The 21,020-nt window shown below is 53.2% G+C and overlaps 6 protein-coding genes across 6 annotated transcripts; 4 read left to right on the top strand and 2 right to left on the bottom strand.

Annotated features, from left to right (window-relative positions):
• Nucleotides 1–763: 763 nt before the first annotated feature.
• NEUTE1DRAFT_85102 (uncharacterized protein) lies at nt 764–2,737 on the top strand (the record flags this gene model as incomplete). Its single annotated transcript, XM_009854615.1, has 2 exons — nt 764–1,239; nt 1,381–2,737. 2 exons carry the CDS (start codon nt 764–766, stop codon nt 2,735–2,737), a joined length of 1,833 nt encoding a protein of 610 aa, XP_009852917.1.
• Nucleotides 2,738–3,248: 511 nt separating this feature from the next.
• Nucleotides 3,249–5,192, top strand: NEUTE1DRAFT_123580 (uncharacterized protein; the record flags this gene model as incomplete). Its single annotated transcript, XM_009854614.1, has 1 exon — nt 3,249–5,192. The coding sequence occupies one exon, from the start codon at nt 3,249–3,251 to the stop codon at nt 5,190–5,192; it is 1,944 nt and encodes a 647-aa protein (XP_009852916.1).
• A 963-nt stretch (nt 5,193–6,155) lies between these two features.
• On the top strand, nt 6,156–8,083 carry NEUTE1DRAFT_46969 (uncharacterized protein; the record flags this gene model as incomplete). Its single annotated transcript, XM_009854458.1, has 2 exons — nt 6,156–6,738; nt 6,801–8,083. The coding sequence occupies 2 exons, from the start codon at nt 6,156–6,158 to the stop codon at nt 8,081–8,083; spliced, it is 1,866 nt and encodes a 621-aa protein (XP_009852760.1).
• Nucleotides 8,084–9,057: 974 nt separating this feature from the next.
• On the top strand, nt 9,058–11,447 carry NEUTE1DRAFT_47815 (uncharacterized protein; the record flags this gene model as incomplete). The annotated part of the gene is made up of 5 exons (XM_009854507.1): nt 9,058–9,400; nt 9,498–9,532; nt 9,587–9,898; nt 9,962–10,370; nt 10,444–11,447. 5 exons carry the CDS (start codon nt 9,058–9,060, stop codon nt 11,445–11,447), a joined length of 2,103 nt encoding a protein of 700 aa, XP_009852809.1.
• Nucleotides 11,448–11,891: 444 nt separating this feature from the next.
• NEUTE1DRAFT_147678 (uncharacterized protein) lies at nt 11,892–13,681 on the bottom strand (the record flags this gene model as incomplete). The annotated part of the gene is made up of 2 exons (XM_009854613.1): nt 11,892–13,235; nt 13,418–13,681. The coding sequence occupies 2 exons, from the start codon at nt 13,679–13,681 to the stop codon at nt 11,892–11,894; spliced, it is 1,608 nt and encodes a 535-aa protein (XP_009852915.1).
• Nucleotides 13,682–16,976: 3,295 nt separating this feature from the next.
• Nucleotides 16,977–19,013, bottom strand: NEUTE1DRAFT_66404 (uncharacterized protein; the record flags this gene model as incomplete). The annotated part of the gene is made up of 2 exons (XM_009854612.1): nt 16,977–18,531; nt 18,615–19,013. 2 exons carry the CDS (start codon nt 18,902–18,904, stop codon nt 17,391–17,393), a joined length of 1,431 nt encoding a protein of 476 aa, XP_009852914.1.
• Between the last annotated feature and the right edge of the window lie 2,007 nt (nt 19,014–21,020).

Below are 21,020 nucleotides of genomic sequence, written 5' to 3'. Positions count from 1 at the left end.
CAACTCAACCCAAGGTCGCCGAGCTAGCTCCCATGATCCGACCTCTCCAATCAAGCCTAGCATTGAAGGTGGTCTTGAGACTGCAATGGATCGAGTTGGCAGTTGCGGTTCAGTGTCACACCCGCATGACCAGCCTAATGCATATATCTGCCATGTCTGCTTCTCCAGCTTGCCCTCGGGCTGCTCCTCCGCCGCATGGCTGCTCTGCAAGTCAGCTTGCAGATTCCTGAACTCCCATCCTGTCGGGCACCTTGAGCAGGCTAGCATCTACCCCGACCGTTCAGCTTGATGACAAACGCTAAGAGAAGCCGCCAAGGTATTACGCTGGATACCGACTGTTTCAAGCCATGGAAGAAAGGTTCGCCTCTTCAGACGAACCCCAAGATGCCGGATCACGGCCAACCGAACCTCGTGATAGCACCCCAAAGGTTGGGATATCCTCGGTAGGTGTCGTTGCAGCTGGTAAGTCATACAGTTCTGGTTCCTTTATAAAGGGACACCAAGTGGTTACCCGTCTTCACGATATCCTTAGTTGCACACGTTACACTGTACCACGTTCGGTCTACCACATTTGACCCGTCAACCCAGAGGATTACTCAACTACCCATGTTCTCTACTCGGTCTACTTCATTAGTCCACTCTGGTCATAACCTTTGGTACACGGGACTGAACAAACTGTTTTTCCTTTATTATTCTCTCGCTGATTCTCCTTGATGACCTCCCCATCGACAGACCATCATTGATCTCTTTACTTCCTTGCATAATGACGCGTATCACAGCCTCTCTTGCCGGAGTCGTCGCTGTCATCCTCGCCATCGTCATCCAAAGTCATGCCGTACCCGGCACATTAGGATGGTGGAAACGTGATATCCCACCACCAGCCTCCAGCGCGGCAGCCCCAGTTTCATCGTCACCGGCAGAACATAAACCAATACCAACAACGCCACCTGATAATTGCAACCAGGCCTTCTTTACTAGTATCCTACCGCCCGAAGCAAGCCTGGAGAATATCGCGGCTGTTCCGGATGGCGGCAGCCATGGTGAAGGAAAGGCGAATATTGCGTATCCGACTGACCCAACGGACCTTCCTGCATTATGTGCGGTGACGGTCAACGTGACGAGTTCGCCGTCGAGTAGCTATCGGTTTGGGCTGTTCTTGCCGATGCCGACGGAGTGGAGCGGGAGGTTTCTTGCGGTTGGAAATGGAGGGTTTGCGGGGGGGATAAATTGGCTTGATATGTATGTGTTTATGTTGCTTTTGTCATGGTTCTTCCCCTCCTGTCAACGGAGTACGAGCATTGCTCATTGTTATGGAATTTGACCATCTTTGTGTCTTCGATGGCCGAACCAGCTGCTAATGTTATGTCTCTGTCGATCCAGGGCCCCCGGCACACATTACGGCATGGCAACCGTCTCATCTGACCTTGGCCACAACGGGTCTGTAATCGACACATCTTGGGCTATCAACCAGCCTGAAAAGAAGACCGACTGGGGATGGCGTGCCCTTCATGGAACCGTTATGCTCGGCAAGAAGCTTACAGCCGCCTACTACGGCAGCGATATCACTTACTCGTACTATAGCGGCTGCTCTACGGGTGGCCGCCAGGGTCTCCGCGAAATCCAAGAATTTCCCGACTCCTTCGACGGCGTGCTTGTCGGCGCCCCAGCCTGGTGGACTTCCCACCTCAACAACTACCTCACCCAGCTGGGCATGTACAACCTCCCCAACACCAGCGACTCGTACATCCCGACGCCCTTACTCCAAGTCGTCGCCGATGAAGTCGTCCGCCAATGCGACCTAGCCGACGGCGTCCAAGATGGCATCATCAGCCGCCCCGATCTCTGCACCTTCAACTCCTCCCTCCTTCTCTGCCCATTCAACGAACCAGCACCAACCTGCCTAACCAACCCCCAACTCTCCACCCTCGCCAAAATATACTCCTCACACCACCACGAAACCACAGGCGAACTCATCTACCCGGGCCTGACCCTCGGCTCCGAAGCCCAATGGTGGGCCATCATAGGCAACACCAACGGCGTTCCCTCCCCCTTTGGCATCGGCTACCAGCGTAACTTTCTCTTTGACAACGCCACCTGGGACTACACTACCTCTTACTCTGATTCCGTCGTTGACCTCGCTGAGCGTCTCGACCCGGGCCAAGCAACAGCAGATCACTACGACATTTCGGCCTATAAATCCCGTGGTGGCAAGATCATTCTCTATCATGGCTTAGCAGATGGGTTAGTTCCCACCAAGGGGTCGGAACTTTACTACCAGCGGACTATGAAGCTTTTCAGCGACGAAACAACGGACTTTTTCAAAATGTTTCTAATACCAGGGATGCAGCACTGCTGGGCGAGTCCGGCGGGGGTGGACGCGCCGTGGAATATTGGCGGGGCGTTCCAGGCTGGTGTCATGGGGTCTGGGGTCTGGTCGGTTCCGGGGTTTGAAGGGAGTGAGGAGCATGATGCGTTGGTGGCGCTGAGGAAGTGGGTGGAGGAGGGGAGGGAGGTGAGGCAGTTGGTGGCGACGAGTTGGAGGGCGGGGATGAATGCTAGTAGTGGGGTGAGGAGACAGAGAAAGGTTTGTGCGTGGCCGGGGGAGAGTGTTTTGAAGGAGGAGGTGGTGCAAAAGAAGGAGGATGGGGGGGATGTGGATGTGGATGTGGATAGTGAGGAGGTGTGGGAGTGTAAGTGGCCTGAGGAGGGTGGTGAGGGGGAGGTTGAGGTGGATTAGGGCGGGATGAAAGGGGAAAGGGGTATGGAAACGGTAGGAAGGATTTTTGGGTAATGGACAGGAGAAGGAGATGCTTTGGTTGGGACGGTTGAGGAGAAGTGTTGTGTAGGAACACTGGTGCATGGGGCTTTTGGAGAAGTACCTTGGCTTTGGGGAGTCGGTGAGGAAGGATAGCAAGAGGCATCATTTTAGCACCCGTTGGAGTTTAATACAGAAGAATTGTTTCAGTTTTCTCTTTGGAAATTTGATAGCACGATGACAATGGTTGAGTGTTTACCCATCATCTCCTCTGTCCCTTTGTCCAAAAAGCACATGGGGTTAGGGTTGGAGGAGACAAGTCCCGTGTAAGTGATAAGATCCCCTGTATAGCGATAACGGTTAGGGAGCTATGACCACCCTGAGGGGAGAACCACGTCGGGCCAAATTCCCCGAATCCCCAATTCCTTCCCAATTCCTCTTTTCTCCATCCCGCCTTTGGTCACCACTTGACGCCGACATCATCCGACCTACCATGCCTCGAATCCCCACCGTCGAGCTCAGTAGATATCTACTGACCGGCCACATCGCCTCTCCCGGTTGTCTTCGTGCCCGTGCCGCACTTCCCGGCAAGAATACGCGCGTAGCTCTCGGCGGTGCTCCTCTCCCCTCGCGACAGCTTCAGCCTCGTCAACACGCCTGCCACCTAACGACTGAAACCTCCCCGGCGAACCCCTCAACCACAACCTCTTCTCCCGCCGCCGCTGCCCCCTTCCGCAAACAACTAAAAGAACAAGCCAAAGCCCTCAAAAAGTCGGGCCACAAGAAGAAAAAGAGCAGCGACAACCAAACAGTCCCCGGCTGGGAACTCACCGTCGGCATCGAGATCCACGCCCAACTCAACACCGCCCACAAGCTTTTTTCTCCCGCAACCACGCCCTTCAACGACCCACCCAACACCCACGTCGCCCCCTTCGACCTCGCCCTCCCCGGCTCCCAACCGCTTTTCCAGCCCGCCACACTGATTCCCGCCGTCCGCGCCGCTTTGGCTCTCAACTGCTCCATCCAGCCCGTCAGTCGGTTCGACAGGAAACATTACTTCCACTGGGACCAGCCGAGCGGGTACCAGATCACGCAGTTTTACGAGCCGTTTGCCAAAGATGGCTTCATCACGCTCTACGCGAGGGACGGGATCGCGGCGGAGGATGGGGAAGAGATAAAAGTCGGGATCAAACAGGTGCAGATGGAGCAGGACACGGCCAAGACTACGGCACAACCGGGCGATGTCCAGTGGTTGGATTTCAATCGCGTCGGGGTTCCCTTGATTGAGATCATCACGCTTCCCGAAATCCACCACCCCGCTACGGCGGCGGCGTTGGTGAGAAAGGTGCAGATGGTTTTGGCGAGTGTGGATGCGTGCGTGAGCGGGCTGGAGGAGGGCGGACTAAGGGCGGATGTGAATGTTTCGGTCAGGAGGATGGATGATCCCAGTGGGAAGTTGGGCACGAGGACGGAGATCAAGAATTTGAGCAGTTTCAAGGCGGTCGAGGACGCGATTATTGCTGAGAGGGATAGGCAGATCAAGCTACTGGAGGAAGGCGGGGAGGTGAAGGGGGAGACGAGGGGGTGGAGTTTGGGAAGCACGGAGACGAGAAGGCTCAGAGGGAAGGAAGGCGAGGTGGATTATCGGTATATGCCTGATCCGGATCTGGGGCCGGTGGTGATCGGGGAGGATCTGGTGGCAAGGTTGAGGGAGACGATGGGGGTGTTGCCGGACCAGGAGGCAGATCAGTTGATGGAGAGGTATAACCTCAGCGCCAAGGATGCCTTGTCGTTGATGTCGCTTGATGGTGGAGCTAGGATTCAGTACTTCTACAATGTGCTTGACTCCCTTGAGGAACGCCTCGTCGCCGATGGGCAAGCCGTTCCAGAAGGCGCGGAACACGCAACCCTGGCTGCGAACTGGTGTCTCCACGAACTTGGCAAGCTCACCGACTCCGCTTCTTCCTCTACCTCCTCAGATACAGATGTCCTCGAAGGCCTAGCCATGACACCCCTCGGCGAATCACCCCTCGTTCCCTCCTCCTCCCTAGCCGCCATCCTCCACCACCTCTACTCCCGCACCATCACCGCCAAAGTCGCCAAGGACCTCCTCTGGGCTGTCTACCGCGGCGAGATCCCCGAAGGCGGAACAACCAGCTACATTGATACCCACGGCCTCTGGTTCAAGGAGCTGCCAGAGGAGGAATACGCAAAACTGGTGGATGAGGTTATCCAAGGAGAGGAGAAGATATTGGGCGAGTTCTTGAGGTGGAAGCAAGGGAAGATGAAGGCGTATCCCCAGGGAAAGCTGATGTTTTTGGTGGGAAAGATGATGAGAGGGGGGCCGGAGGGGAGGGTGGAGGCTGCTGGGGCGGAGAGGGTGTTGAGAAGAAGGATTGAAGAGGTCTATTTGCCTGAGCTGGAGAAGGGGGAGTAATCTTGCGTTCACAAAAGGGGGAATCCCGTAGTTGGGGTCTCGGTACCGTCATCGACTCGGGTCCACTGGCCGCAACGCAAGCTTCTCGGACTTCTGATCACAAACCTGTCGTGACCATCTACCCTCCACAACAAGGAGGAAAAAGAGCGATGGGGAGGCGATATCTATGGCCGTGGTCCTGTTGCCATCGTCACTCCAAAGGCACGTCAAGCGCTCGCTTCAATGGACGATAACACCGAAGCCTGGCCAGGTAGAACAACGTTCGGCTTTACACCTTGCACTCTCGGCAAACGGAACAATTGCAGACCGTTCTGACGAAGAACCAACTGCATGCCGTTCCGAGCTCGTCAGACTTCCCTTCCCGTGCCATGCGCCGTCACATTCCGACCTTGGCTCGCATTGACTGCTACTTCCCCTCCTTCCAACATTCTCAAGCGACGTATTATGGAGCCATTTCTAAGCTTACCATTGGTGATTATCGCTCTTTACAAGGCAACGACTGGCATAAGATGCTTTCGATTACCCGAATAAGGTTTCATTGGTCGTCAATCGGTCCATTGGCTGGTGCATGACGAGACCTCGGAAACAGATGGTTGTGTACAATGGGGAGAAACGGCCGGCCATGGGTCAAAGCACAACACTTTAGCCATACACTGATGGACACCCGAGGAGGCGAATGGACAGTGATTGCAATATCTCGGAAACAAGTTACCAGGCTCGAACCCCTCTCACTATAACGGAACCAGGCCACGCAATTTACCCGCTGCCATGAGTCCTGTGTTGCGCTTAACAAGGTAGTATTCGTCTAGATCCAATCAAGCAAACGCTCATTGTTGGACTTCATCTATTAATGTTCCCCTTCCACCATTCTGGTGATTTTGTCCCATCCTCACCTTCATCCTCCGCCCTTCGAGTCTCGCACACTCCTTTCTTTCCCCTTACCACTGTGCTCATCTGCCTGCCATGATGAAGTTCTTCTTTCTCTCCCTCCTCCTCGCCCCTGCTCTAGCAGCCGCCGCGGATGCGGACCCCACTACCACCTACGACTACATAGTCGTGGGCTCCGGTCCGGGCGGCGGTCCCCTTTCCGCCGAGCTCGCCCGCGCCGGCTACTCCACCCTGCTAATCGAAGCCGGCACCGACCAATGGGACAACCCGACCTACGCCGACATCCAGAACTTCAATGAGGCTGCTAATGACGAAACTACGCGCTGGGACTTTTGGGTCAAGCACTCGGACGACGCGGCAAGGGACTTGAAATTCAAGCATACCACCTGGGACACGGGTGACGGGACGTTTTATGTCGGGTTGGATCCGCCTGAGGGGGCCAAGTTGTTGGGGATTCAGTACCCGCGTGCTGCCGTCTTGGGCGGGTGCGCGATGCATAATGCGGGCGTGGCGAGCTTGCCGGAAGATGATGATTGGAATCGGATTGTGAATCTGACGGGGGATACCAGCTGGGAGGCGGGGAAGATGAGGGAGTATTTGAAGAAGATTGAGAGGAATGAGTATGCGGATGCTGATGATCCTTCGCATGGACATGATGGTGAGTTTTCTTTGTGACAGTCTTTTGTATGATGAGATGGGAACTGACGACGAGGACGGTAGGCTGGCTAGCAATCTCCAACTCTGACCCCTCCTGGGCCAAAAACGACAGCAACCCGGCCGTCAAAATTATGAAGCGGCTCGCCGAGCTCATCGGCCAAGACCCTTCGCGAGTAGCCGACCTCGCCAACACCGACATCCTCGGCGACTTCCCCAACCGCGACACCATGTCCTCCTTCTTCAACCTGGCCACCCACGCCGACAAGACCGGCAAGCGCTTCAGTCCCAACAACTACATCCGCGCCACCCTCGCCGACTCCGCCAAGTACCCCCTAACCGTGAAACTCAACACCCTCGCTACCAAAGTCCTCTTCAACACCACTGGACCCAAGCCCCGTGCCATCGGCGTCGAAGCAATGTCCGGCCCCTCTCTCTACCGCGCCGACCCCAAACACGTTCCCGGCACCACCCCTCCCAAAACCCAATACTTTGCCAGACGCGAAGTAATTCTCTCCGGCGGCGTCTTCAACACCCCCCAACTGCTCAAACTCTCCGGCATCGGCCCGGCCACCGAGCTTTCCAAGTTTGGTATCCCCGTACTCGTCGACCTGCCCGGTGTAGGCGAGCGCTTAACCGATAACTACGAAGGTTCGCTTTTGGCATTAGGCAAAGTCCCCATGGAAAGCGGTCTCATCACCATTTTGTTCCGAACCCCCAACGCGCCCACCTCCAAACGAAACATCTTTGCATGGTGCGGTGCTTTTTCCTTTGAAGGATTTTGGCCGGGGTTTCCCACCTATTACGGCCCCAATCAATATTCTTGTGCAATGGTGCATATCAAACCCCGCTCGCAAGACGGGAGCGTTAGGTTACTGTCTGCCGATCCCCAGGATAAGCCTGAAATCAACTTTCGGTTCTTTGAACATGGTGGGGATGAGGATCTAGCTGAACTTGTGAGTGCGGCGAATATACTGAGGGAAAGTTGGCAGGCGGCGGGGGAACCGGTCTTGCCTTTTGAGGAATTGCATCCGTGTCCGTCGGCTGAAAAGAATGGAACAACGTGTTCGGATGGGAAACAGGCTCAGTATTTTAAGTTGCAAGCGTATTCGCATCATGCGACGTCGAGCTGTCAGATTGGTGCTGAGGGGGATAGGTTGGCGGTGTTGGATAGTAAGTTCCGCGTGAGGGGGGTGGAGGGATTGAGGGTTGTGGATGCGAGTGCGTTTCCGAATGTGCCGGGGTTTTTCCCAAGTGTGCCGACCATGATGATTAGTGTGAAGGCGGCGGGGGATGTGTTGGCTGCGGCGGCGGCTGCGAAGGGGGCAGCTGCTGGGGTTGGGAAGTAGAAAGGGGGGAGGGGTAGGGTTGAGGAGTGGTGTGAGGGTTTAGGATGAGGTTGGCGGTGATGGTGATTTGGTGTTGAGTTGTTGATGTGTGGGTGTTGTGCCAGACCTTTACGTACCTCACCTGAAAACTAACTTTACTTTCTTCATTCCATCGCAGTGGAACATTCCATCTCCTCGCCCTTTCTTTCTCGCAAGCATCCAATTCAATCAATCGCTCCCGTTTTGTTCTCGTTGCAAGGGATTAATGTTGCCAGGTGCCTAGGATTGATTTGGACAACGGAATTGAGGAGAGTTGAGGTCGGGGAGTCGAAGTTCAGGATTGGCGTTGAAAGCATGTCTGCATATGCAGGCGAAGCATGAGCGCATTCCCTGCATGTTTGACTTGTTTGATGCAATCAAGAGAGCCTCGGGTTGTCAAAGCAGGCCGTCTGACGATGTGACTGTTTGGTTCTTCGAGCTGATGATGTTGGACGGAACTGCATTTGCACATGGAGATGGCAGCAACATCGAAGGAGACGGATGACAAAAACAGGAAAAGGGGTATGTGTAAGCCATATCTGGATTCGATGAACTTCCAGTGAAGAGATACGGACGGAAAAGACAATCCGAATGCCGCCAATTCTTGTTCACCTTCCCCTTTTACTCCTCCTTTTCTGCAGGATCCGTTTCCAACATTATGCACCTTGCAGACTTGGACTGGAACTGACATATACGAGAAGCAGGTTTCGACATTGTTTTGGCAACTCTTCTTGTGCAAATAGAGACGATGTCTTGGTAAGCGTCCTTGTATAGACAGACGGGGCGCGAGCTGGGTATAAGAGCTCGTCTTGGTGGTCCGCCCTTCCCTCATTCTTCTTCACCTTTTCTCTTCTACGTTCCCATCTCCATGCTTTTCTAACCACCCCGTCTCCCTGTTATCTCAGCTATCTGCACTTCAGTTGTCAACAGGTCACGATACCCAAAACCCAATAAGCATGGCGTACCGCCTAAACCTATTCCAATCTCTTGTCTCTGTTCTTGTCCTCTGTAAACCTATCTTGGCTCTCGATTTTGGTCAGTGGTACAGCGCTGGCAACTCAGACTTACTCGCGCCTCGTCTGTACACAGAGCATGACCTCAAACGCAAGGGGCTAAGCGATCATGTCAGCTTTCATCCCGAAGGTGCCTCCGAAGGCTTCTACTGCCATTACCCCAACTTAAAGTCGAAGGAATGGGAAGCCTGCAATGATGGGGCCGATTCAAGATGGTGCTGGTTGAGACAACTTCAAGCTCAAGAGGGCGAGTCACATCCCAAGGGATACACCGTCACAACCAACTGTACGTGCGCCCGCCGCTTTCATATTCTGTTCATCATGCTACTCCTTCGTATCGGTTTATACTGACCAGGCGACCATTCGGTCGTGTACCTAAACAGATGACAACTTTGCTCCTATTGGAATTCAGAGACATGTACGTATATCCTTACCAACCAAACGTAGGCCTGTGTCTAATAAATCAATCCAGTATCACATGGACATTTCCAAGCAGACCATTGCCCCCGATGGTACCCCTCGAGAGGCCCGTCTCATGAACGGCACGTATCCCGGAGCCATGATCGAAGCCTGTTGGGGCGACACAGTCATCGTCCATGTGACCAACAACCTCGACGACGAAGGCAGCGTCATTCACTGGCACGGTCTTCGTCAGTTCTACAACAACGACCATGACGGCGTGGCCCTGACGCAGTGTCCTATTGCCAGGGGTTCCACGTGGACCTACAACTTTACTTTGCTGCAGTATGGGACAACCTGGTATCACAGCCATTACATCTTGCAGGTAAGCAAGCGCTTTGATAATTCAGAAACTTATATAGTGTTGGGGCTAACAGTTTACTATCAGTATGCCGATGGCGTCCTTGGACCGATCGTAGTCCACGGTCCAGCCAGTGCTCCCTACGACGTTTCCCTCCCGTCGCCCCACTTCATGTCGGACTGGGTGTACAGGAAGGCGGAGGAAGAGTTTGACAACGAGAAGGATCCGGTGGTCCGTGGATCCAAGGCAGACAATATCCTAGTGAATGGCATTGGCAGAAGCAAAGAAGCCGTGGCTGCTTACAATGGCGAAGACATTCGATCGTTGTACCCCATCACTGAGATCCTTCCGGGGCAGAGGGTCCGTTTGCGATTGATCAATGGAGCCGCTGGAACATCGTTCATCTTTTCCATTGACGGACACGCGTTGGAGATTATTGCCAATGATCTGGTGCCTGTCGAGCCAAAGATCGTTGACTCGCTTCTTGTCGCCATTGGTTTGTCGGCCCCCTTATTATTCTCTCCTCTTTCCCTGTCCCTGATCAGTGAGAGACTGACAAACAACTACAGGTCAACGATACGATATCATCATCCACGGCCTTGACAACCCTTCCCCATCAGGTAACTACTGGATCCGCACCCATCCCGCTGACGGGTGCAACACGTTCCGCAACGGTCTCTTCAACAGCACCGACAGCACCAACGAGGACCCCCTCGACCCCCGCACCGGCATCCTGCACTACGGCCACTCCTCCGCCACTTACTTGTCCCTTCCCGACACAACCGCCAACACCATCACCGACTTCTCCTGCGCTCGCATCTCCGAGCAAACCTCTCTCCGGCCCGTAGTCCCCTGGTCCATCTCCACCACCCCTCTCAACAACCTCACCTTATCCACCTTCTACCCCTCCCACCAGACCGAAAACGACGTGCCCTACGGCAACTACACCCACTGGCTTCTCCGCCTCGACCCCCTCGTCGAGAAACAAGGCGGTGTCAGCTTCCACAACCCCTTGTTCGCCAACTTCAGCACCCCCTCCCTCCTCGACTTCACCAGCATCGGCCAAGGCGAGAACGACAACGTCATTCGCCTTCCGTACTCGTCCAACTCGACCGACTTCATCCACATGGTCATCGACGGATCTCTCCTCCCTTCCACAAACCAAACAGACCTCGACCCGGACGTGATCCCCTTGCTTGCCCACCCGATGCACTGGCACGGCTCGGACGTTGTCTTGCTAGCCCAAAGCGAGCAGCCATTTGACCCGGCGACGTCGATGGATACGTGGAACTATGAAAACCCCCCGAGAAGGGATACCATCATGGCGCCCGCCGGTGGATACGTGGCGGTGGCGTTCAAGCCGGATAATCCGGGGGTGTGGTTGGTGCATTGCCATATTGCGTGGCATGCGAGCGCGGGGTTGGCGCTGCAGATGGTGATTGATGATGGGAAGGGGCTGGTGGAGAATATGTTGGCGGGCGAGAGGATGAAGAGGTTGGAAGGGGGTTGTGAGGAGTGGAAGGCCGATCTGGGGAAGGTGGTGGATTATGAGAAGGAGGAGTCGGGTGTCTAAACTTCTTAGGTATGTTTTGCCTGCTTGTTTGGATGCGGGAGAAGGGACGATAGTAGATGTGCGTTGAGTTGAGATTGTGTTTGGACAGCTACCTAGGTGGATGCAATAAAGAGAGACAGACACATGGTAGGTAGGTAGGGAAGCAGCGAGTCCTCCAGATTGGTCACATGCACACAAGGACGAGGGGAACCTATATCACATTATTTGAAGGAGGAGAGTCATTGGGACATTAGTACTGACATTGCAATGGTAGACGATGATCACTGCAGAAAAGAAAAATGGTGAATTATCACACCGGGTATCCTTTAATATACATGCAACAGATTGTTGAACACCCCAAACACCAAGCTGTAACAACAGACAACCACCTTTTTTTGTTGATGATATTTTGCCTCGTTCCCATTGACTCGCTGATCCCATTCTCATCATAGTCACCCCATGGTGTCACACAATAGCATGAACATGTGCCAAGTCAGCATCGCTCCCCTGGATATAGGTCTGGTAGGCAAGCCATTCCGACATTCTCCGCGTGTGCGAATCCCGGGTTGGTGACGTTTGATCCTGATCATACGCGATTGTCACCTCCATGTCCCGTCCGTTTACACTCCTTCCTGTCGGTTGTGGGTCCATAACTGCATGCACCGTCCCAACACCACCACCATGGTTTCCACCATTGACACTCGGTTGATTTACCGTGTCATCACTATCCCCTCGTGAAAACCCCTCCGCAGTCTCCACGCTCAACTCTCTGCTCAACCTACTCAGTCTGCTCACCTCCGCCGGCCTCCCATCACCATGTCCATTTGCAGCCTCCTGCCCATCTCTCCTCCCATCACTACTGCTTCTGCTCCTACTACTCCCTTTACTCCCCCTCGTCAAACTCGTACTCAAACTCCCAAACAATCCCCTCTTCTTACTACTCTGTCCCGTTTTATCGCTCCCCGTAACAGTCATACTCCCTGTTCCTCCCGTCCCTTGTGTCGTTGTCCCCTGCATCCCTTCCATATTCCCACCCCCCTCCTCCTGCCCGTTTTGGTCCTGATTCCCATTCCCACTCTCACTCTCCAAACTCGTCAAATTATAAAACTCTGCCGGCGGCGGCGGCGGCAACCGCGACCCTCGTTCCATATCCTTCAACAACGCTCTCAGTATCGGTATACTCGCCGCCACGACCGTAATCGCCGACTCGGCAATGCCCCAAATCACCAAATTCGTACTCGCAAACGTGAAATTCGAATTCCCAATCGTCGGCAACTCGCTCGCCTTAATAATCGACGCGCACCCCGCAAACACACCCATGGACATTGCCACTGTTATCCCGACCTTTTCCGGTTTATTCATCGTCAAGATCCAAATAATCTTCCATGGTAGGACTGCCAACACAATGTCCATCGTCCCTGAATAGACAGCAGTAAAGATGTTGTAGTGGATCTGGATGGACTTGTCGATGCAGGTGCCTGGCAAATAGGGTTGCCAGATTTTGGGGATCGGGTCGCATTGCCCCCATGTTAAACCGACGGCGACGCCGAGGCTTAAATTGACGGAGATCATGATGAAGATAATCAGATAGCGGATCCAGTCGTCTTGGGCGATGCGCAGGACGGTGATGGCGAAGGAGGTCTTGGACCAGAGCGCGGCGAGGATGCTAAAAGTGCCGGCGAAGTTGGTGATGAGGAGGTAGTGGTTGAGAAAGGGGATGGAGTTGGTGGGGTTGAAGAGGGAGGTGGGGAGGCCGAAGCCGAGAGTGGTGGAGTAGGATATCAGGGCGGAGGAGGTGGTTAGGGAGATCTGTGGTGGTGTTGTTAGTTTTTCGTTTGTTTTTTTCTGGCATTTTTAGGGAATTTCTAGTGGATTTCGCTAAGGGGGTGGTAGAGGGAACATTAAAGGAAGGGGAAGAAAGGATGGATGGATGGATGGATGCTAGGTTTGGGACCGTGGTTAGGTTACCAGGAAAGACATGGAAGACATACCCATGATAGAATCAAAACATAATCATCCCACCACAATCCACGTCCTCGGTATCTCTTGCAGTAGATGCGCAACCCCAAAAACAAGGTGGCGAAAGCAGTCAGGAACCAGCAACTAAAGTTCACTAGGGCCACCCTCGACCTGTGATCTGGAATCACCTGCACGGTGCCACTGGCCCTTCTTCCCTCCAGATGAATGGCGTTAACAGCATGGTGAGCAGCCGCTTCGACAAAAGAGGAAGCGGCTGCTCCTACTGTTGAGGCCATGAGGTTATTGCTGTCTTCTCCGTGTGGATGAAGCTGTACTCATACAGTTAACTGATGATGTCGGTACCTGTGAGAGTTCATCTACCGGCATGAACCCCTTGTTTCTCTCCTTCCCTTTCCCTGATCCCCCCCTGTGGGTTACGCCAAGAAACGGGTTCGTCGGTTTATCAGATGGAGATACTGTATGTATGTATGTATGAAGTGTAGAGATGAAAATGGGGATAGGCGAGATGGGATGGGATAGTCAAAGTTCCGTTGGTTCGGGTCCGGTGGTCTGGTTGCAGAAGGGGCGTGGAGCCCAGTTACCACCAACAGCCAACTAGATAGCCAAGGATCAAAAATGGCCCAAAAGCAAGGTGGCAGCGGTAGTTGATAAGTCGGACCGAGAACCGCCGCAATGATAGGTAGGTATGTAAGAATAGCAGTAGTGTACTGTGTAACTCGAGTCAGTGGAGAGGAGACTTGCTTATTCGTGATACCCCAAGCTCTGCAGAGGGTAATTTAGACGAGAAGCGGAAAGAAAGGTTGTTGGCATGTGAACGAAGTCGAGAAAAGGTTGGACTCGAGTCAGAAACCAGGAACCAAAAAAAGAGACGGAGACAAGCAGGATGGGTGAGACGGGAAGGACGGGAAAGGTAAGACGACGTCCGACCTGTTGGACGACCGGTGGGCTGGACCGAGGCCCGAACCGGTAAAGGATCTGGTGTATAGCAATTTCCACTTCTTTTTTTCTTTCCCCCCCCCTTCTCCAAGTCCAGAACATCCCAAGAATCTTGAATGTGACGCTGGTTTTACGTGATTGGTAACTGATACTACCGTCGAATAGGAAGGCGAAAGGGTTTATACGGCCATATCTCACTTCCATGGCGCCTGTTTTTCCCTGGGGCCACTCCCGCAAAATCTTGACCCTCACGACGGAGATGCTCTTTCGGGGAAGGCCGCAACCTTGTGTGGGAGTTTTAAAGCTTTGCTCCTGGCTACCATGGGCAGCACCGTGTCATCAACCGGATTGGCGCAGAATCCTGGTGTGATGCGCGGAGCAGGTCTCCGTTATGGGCGAATTGTGCGGTAGGCCATGGACTGGGACAGGGCACGCAAGCGAGCTCCCCTAATCTGGGGTTTCGATATCCCAAGACTCGTTTATACTGTTGACTATACCCAACATGGAAAGGAAATCGTACGGGATGCAACGTCAACCGTCTGGGCCGTTCTTGGCATTGTTTTTGGGACTTTGCCCTGACACTGGTTTCCCACTAGACTGGTTGATAGAAAAGCCAAAAAAAGACGATATAAAACGAACAATGATTCGCATGTTTCGATATCCTTTTCAAAGCGATTTTCAAGTCGGGCTGAAGTCCAAGTTACCTAACGCCAAGAACGGCCCAGACGTTTGGCGCTGGGAACGGATGACGGAGATGATGATTCCGCCACATCCCGGAACCCCCGGCCGTCCGCCTGTTTCTCATACTCTTACCGCTCAGCATTCGACCGAGGCTCAAAAAGGAGCGTCGAGTGTGCCGAGGCTGGGTCACACACAACCGGGTGGCTTCCTCGTGGCTTTTCCCGTTCCATGATGATGGAGTCAATCGCTGTTGCATGAGGACATCAGATCTTTTGTTCATCGACAGAAAACAAAGGGGTGATCTACTGGTACTCGCCAAGATGAGATGCCACGCCTTTTCCATGCATTTTGAAATGAAGCAGCCACACCAAGCCACATTCTTCATCCTCGTAACTTTCTGTCAAAAGTCATCCACCTGCCAGAAAGCAAAGTCGTGAACCTTGAATTAAGGTAGCGGCTTAGCGGCATCGATCGGCACCAGGCATGTTGTACGTAGTGTAGTGTATGTCCTTAGCAGCTACACTAGTGTACGCACGTTAATGCTGTTAGCATCGCGAGATTATCACCCAACCCAGCCAGCCAATTACCCCCACTACCCATCACTCGGGGCCGTCAAATGTCAATACTCATCTCCACAAAAATCTTATTTGAAAAGGCGCAATATGCTTTCCCGAATACTCTGATTCCCCCTTCCCAAAAATCAGATCGCGCAGTCGATCAGGATCAAGAGTATGCGCGTCCTCAGCAAAACCTCTTTGTTGCGACACTTGGTTATGGGGAAGGAGATTTGGCCGAGCGCAATGTTCTGGCTGTGGTAAATTCATGGCGGATGGCGTTGGAGGAAGGTTGAGTGATGAATCGGAGCCGGCAGGGCTGAAAGCATGGTCGGGGTTTGAGTACCTACGTATGGGGGGAAGGGGAAAGAGAAAAAGGGAAGGCGGGGCGAAAGGACGTACATACAGCTCGAGCATGATCTGAATCTCGGCGAGAAGTTCATCGCGTGTGAGTTCCGAGTCAAGTCGATGAAGGCTTGCGCCATGGCGTCTCGTCTTCCGGCCGGCGTGTTCGTCCTTCCCCAGTCCATCCAAACATACATTTCTGTGGATGCGCTTGCTCGATACGCTGTTGCTCGTCGTCAGTTCCCTCGGTCCGTCTTTACCTCATCCATCGTAACTCCCAGATCACCCACCCGGTACCTACATGTACCCAGTCGGCCTCACAAACCCAACCTCACCCCCCCTTCGCTCCCTAACACGGCAGTAAAAGGCCATGACCTCAATAGCGTGTTAGCAGCACGAATCTGGAAACATCATGGCATCAGCGTCAATACCCGCGGCACGGACTTGTCACTGAGTCATTAGCCACTAAAACACCCCTGTAACCGCTAAAAGATCCTGCCTTTTCAGGCTTTTGGTAGCGCCTTCTGTAGCACTGTACTTATCTCCACCGCGTCACGTTAGAAACGATAAACGAACTGCCGTAGACTGCCCACTGCCCCCGAGGAATATAGAATAGGGAAAGGAGAAAAAGTAAATTAGGACAATAAAAGGACCATGTCGGATTGTGAACTGTCTACGGTCAAGATTGAGCTCAAGTCCTTACATATGTTCAAGGTCTGGCCAAAAGATTCATCAAAATCACTCGGCGTGGTGGCAGAGTGGTCTAATGCGCAAGACTAGAAATCTTGTTCCTTCGGGAGCGTCTGTTCGAATCAGGCCCACGTCGCACGAATGACCATTTCACAGTTCCTTTTTTCGTTTTTTTTCTACGACTCAATTGCAAATAAAACATCGTATTTTTATTCTTGTCTCCTTTTACTTTTTTTCTCGTCAAGTTTTGTCTTTAGAATAATGCATATCACCGTGTTACTAGGCTGCACATTATAATGCCACACGTTAGGATCTCCACATTGCCATTTTCTAGGTATTGTGAACATTAGAAAAGCACATCACGAAAGTGGTCTCCGTATCTGTACTCGTCCCCATTGCAGGCTAGACATGACCCATTTCCATTACCGTGAATCGTACATCTATCCCGTTGTCCCATCAACAACTATTTGTTCCATGCGTGCCCTTCCCTACCAAACTTCAAGTCAATCCCAAGTCTCAACCTGAACCCTTTTGTCTGTCCGTCTTTTACATGCATGCGGTATCTAAACCGAGTTCTCTAAACCCAAGTCTTTGATGATGAAACAACCTTGAACTCCGTGTGCCATGCCGGTACCAGGACCCCAATCCCAACCAATGTCATGGACCATTAATAACCCGTGTCGTAACATAAAGTCGTAAGTCGTAACCAGCCAGATCCCCAAAATCCAGCTTGACCTCTCCCCCCTTATACTCCCCTCTCAGATTCAAGATTCACAAATCAAGAATCCTCATCATGTCCCGGCCACACAATCTCTCTCTTCACCACCGCCCTGACGCAGCGATACCCTATAAACGCCCACGCCAGAACCAAGGCAACCGTCATCCCGCTTCCCATCCACAGCACCCCCTCACTGCCCAAGCCAGCCCCAATCTTGATACTCGCAATCGTGAACCCGACATTCGGGAAAACGGTACTCCACCAGCTCAAATGGAACCGCTTGTCCTGCATGCCCGCGACACACCCGGCCACGGCACTAATAAAGAACCAGAACCCCAATCCCCAGAGAAAGACACCAAGCCAGATGGCTCCCAACTTGCACCCCGCCGCCAACGTCTCCATGCTCTCGGGTCCCATGCCGCCAGTAAGGACAGCAACGCGCGCGGGATCCAACTGCGCAAACACCCTGGGGATGTCGCTCGCCATGTTGATGACTGCCGCACCCGTGAAGCTAGGCGGGCCAACGGCGATGAACATGCCTGCGCGCTGGGCGGGTAGACCAAATGCCATTAATCTGCTAAGGTACGAACTGAAGAAGAAGAAGCTGACGAGTAGACCGAGACCCTGTGCCGCTAGACCAGCGCAGATCATGCCGATTGCTGACGAGGGGGATTGGGTCCTGGAAAACGAACCGGCAAGCGTTCCTATCAGCATGACGGGGAAGATGGGCAGGACCCAGGCGGGCGTGATGGTTGTGAGAGACAGGCGACGCTCAGCTTTGACGGTGAAGAGGAGGTGGTATTGGATTACGGAGGCGAGGAAGGTGAGACCGGAGAAAAACCAAAAGGCGACACAGAGAAAGGTGGCGAAGGAGGTGAGTGAGGCGCGGGGGTCGTCGTCGTCGGAGGGGACGCCGTAGGAAATGTCGCCGTTGAAAAGAAAGATGCGGGCGTATTCGGCTACGTTGCAGAGGATGGCGGCGATGGAAAGAAAGAAGGTCGGCACGAAGAGGGCTTCGTGGGGCCGGGTGAAGGCGCGCCGGAAGGTGGACTTGTAGAGAACGAAGCGAAGGGTGATGGAGGTGGTGATCACCAAGAAGAAGAGCAGGTCCAGGAGAAAGATGACGAGGCCGATGGTGGAGAGACCGCGGAAACGGTGGGGGGTGATGGCCAGGACCAGAGAGACACCGCTGGTGGACAGTCTGTTGGGGATGTTAGTCGGTGATGTTCATGTCGTGACATGAGATGATCACTCATCAGCAAAGTGAAGAGAGGATGAACTTACGTGACGGTGTACCAGGCAAAGGTAAAGTGCATCAGCCTCTTCCTCCACGGAATGCTAGGCTGGAGAACAGTCGGGATTCTCTCGAGGAGTTGTCTGGGTTCGGGGAGATTGGCATCATCCGTGTCGGTGTCGACGGCACTGGGTGGTGTTGTCGTGTCGTTGCCCTCAAGCTTGAAGGGGACAAAAGAGCCGATTACAGTCGTGGCGGTTGAGTTGGAGGGAACCGATTGGTGGCCTCTTGCTGACTCATGCGTCGGCGCGGGATGGTGATGTTGGACGTCGGTTGCCATGATGGGCGATAGTGATGTTCGATATGATGATGCTTGATGATGATGTTGTTGTTGTTGGATGTTGATGATGAAAGCAAAGGAAGCAAGTCTTGGGCTGAAGAGCTCGAGCTGTGCTGGATGTGGTATTGGGAAGAGTTGGAGGGACAGGAACAGGTCAGCTCGATGTCCTGATAAAGTCGGCTAAGCGACATGTAGTGTGGACGACCTGGATGGCGACCGTTGATATCCAGTCGTTGTAAACATGTTGTAGGGTTGTTGGTATCCACTCAAGGCCACTGTTCAGGGTAAAGTACGACTCTGTTCATGAGCAATCAGAGCTGTTCAAGATCAACGTTGCTGCGCCTGGTATGAGTGGTCTGAAAATGGAGATACAACAGCGTTGTCCAGGCGAACCAAACAAATGGCCGACGGCGGTTGAAGTGGCGATGCACCTGCACTCAGGGGAAAGTGTAACAATGGCTGTGTTCACAAACAATCGGGTACGTTGCCGAAGGGATTCGAACAATCATCCCGCGCAGTGTAGAAGCCTCATCAAGGCCCAACGAGGGTTTTCCTAGGTAGCATCGCGTGTCAATTGTCCGATTCGTTCCTGGGTCTCGACCTGTCACCTCATCGACGATGGACTCGGGCTGTATAGAAACTATCCACTCACCGCACTTCCAGCTCTTTGTCCATTACCAAATGACACTCAGTTCTCATATCTCAGCATAGGCCCGAGATGAGGCCACCCGACAGAACAGGTGATGATGTCGTCGATGAAATCAATGCATCGTTCGAGTCTCGATACATACTCGGTAGCTGCCGAGACTGGACTAAAAGTGGGAAATAACACATTGAGACCGAAGCTCGACCCGTCATCATCATCACCTTACTTTGCGGGCCGTTGTCGTCCGGATTACGGCCGAGGACGAATGGGAAGAAAGATGAAAGGAAATTCTGCATGGTCCAGAATCGACACGAAGGGGCTGAAGGCCCAGATCACGCCAAAATTCAGGGGGGCGATCCGCTAACGGCTCACTGCGTGGCAGCTGCGTGGTGGTCCCTGTAAGCATGTCAATAGCCCGAACCGAACCTTATTTTGAAACATCGGACCAAGCAGTTCTTGGCGCCAAGAATTGGTGATGACTTCGTTCTTTTTGTTTGCGCTGGCATTGCCTCGTCACCAAGGATGGTAAAAAGACTTTGGGTCTGTTCACAACTTGAACTGCAGGTGCCACCGGTGGACATCTCTCGACAATGTGCTGGGTGCGCCCATGACAGTAGAGGCGCAGACAAAACCCTAACCTCGATCATCGTTCAACAACATAACAGGATGAATGATAGGTACTCACAACACGGCAATATTTTCAACTGTCGATAACGGAAACGGAATAAATGATTGACCAACATTATTCACCATCGGTAGACACTTGATACAGATAATGCCAGATTGATCGCCTCGAGGATGCCAAGCACATCCCTCCTTCCCCTTCCCCCTTCTCCTTCTTTTCCCCACACCCTCCCTTGATGTCCCCTCCATATCCCCAGACAATCCCTTCATCCTCCACGTGGCTCCCATCCCTTCCCTAGAACATCCCGTCCCAAACATGCCCGAAGTCTACATCTATCCATCCATCCCATGTTCTGCATCTAATATCTCGGGTCCGAGTCAAACAATGCCTCCCTCCGAGTGGCTCCCCCTTGATTATTCCCCCCTCGGCTCTCTCCCTGGGCAACTACCTATCCATAGGTAACCTCGTAACAAAGAAAGATGACCGACCGAACAAACAACTACTACTAATCCAGCCATACCACGCGATCCACACAACGATGGCGCTCAGCCTCTTTCTCTTTCTTCCCCCTCGCCCTTCAACGGCGACCTAGTTTCACTACCTCTAGTAGGTACTACCTACCTAGAAAACATGGAGAAGTCCAGTCTAGTCCGACCCGCGCGCACGGCACGGCACGGTAAATTCCATCTTGCTACTCTACCTACCTAACTCTTTCATCAAAAACCCTTTGTTGCGTGGCGGTGGAAAAGGGAAGGGGAGTCCGCACGTGGTGAATTACGCGATTAGCCTACCTACCTACAGTATCTATATATCCTACTTATTCACTTCAATCCCGATCTGGGTAC

The sequence above is a fragment of the Neurospora tetrasperma genome (genome assembly GCF_000213175.1).
Source record: "Neurospora tetrasperma FGSC 2508 unplaced genomic scaffold NEUTE1scaffold_5, whole genome shotgun sequence".
NCBI lineage: Eukaryota > Fungi > Ascomycota > Sordariomycetes > Sordariales > Sordariaceae > Neurospora > Neurospora tetrasperma.
Note: the sequence above shows the minus strand (reverse complement) of the source record. Positions and strands in the feature narration are given on the sequence as shown.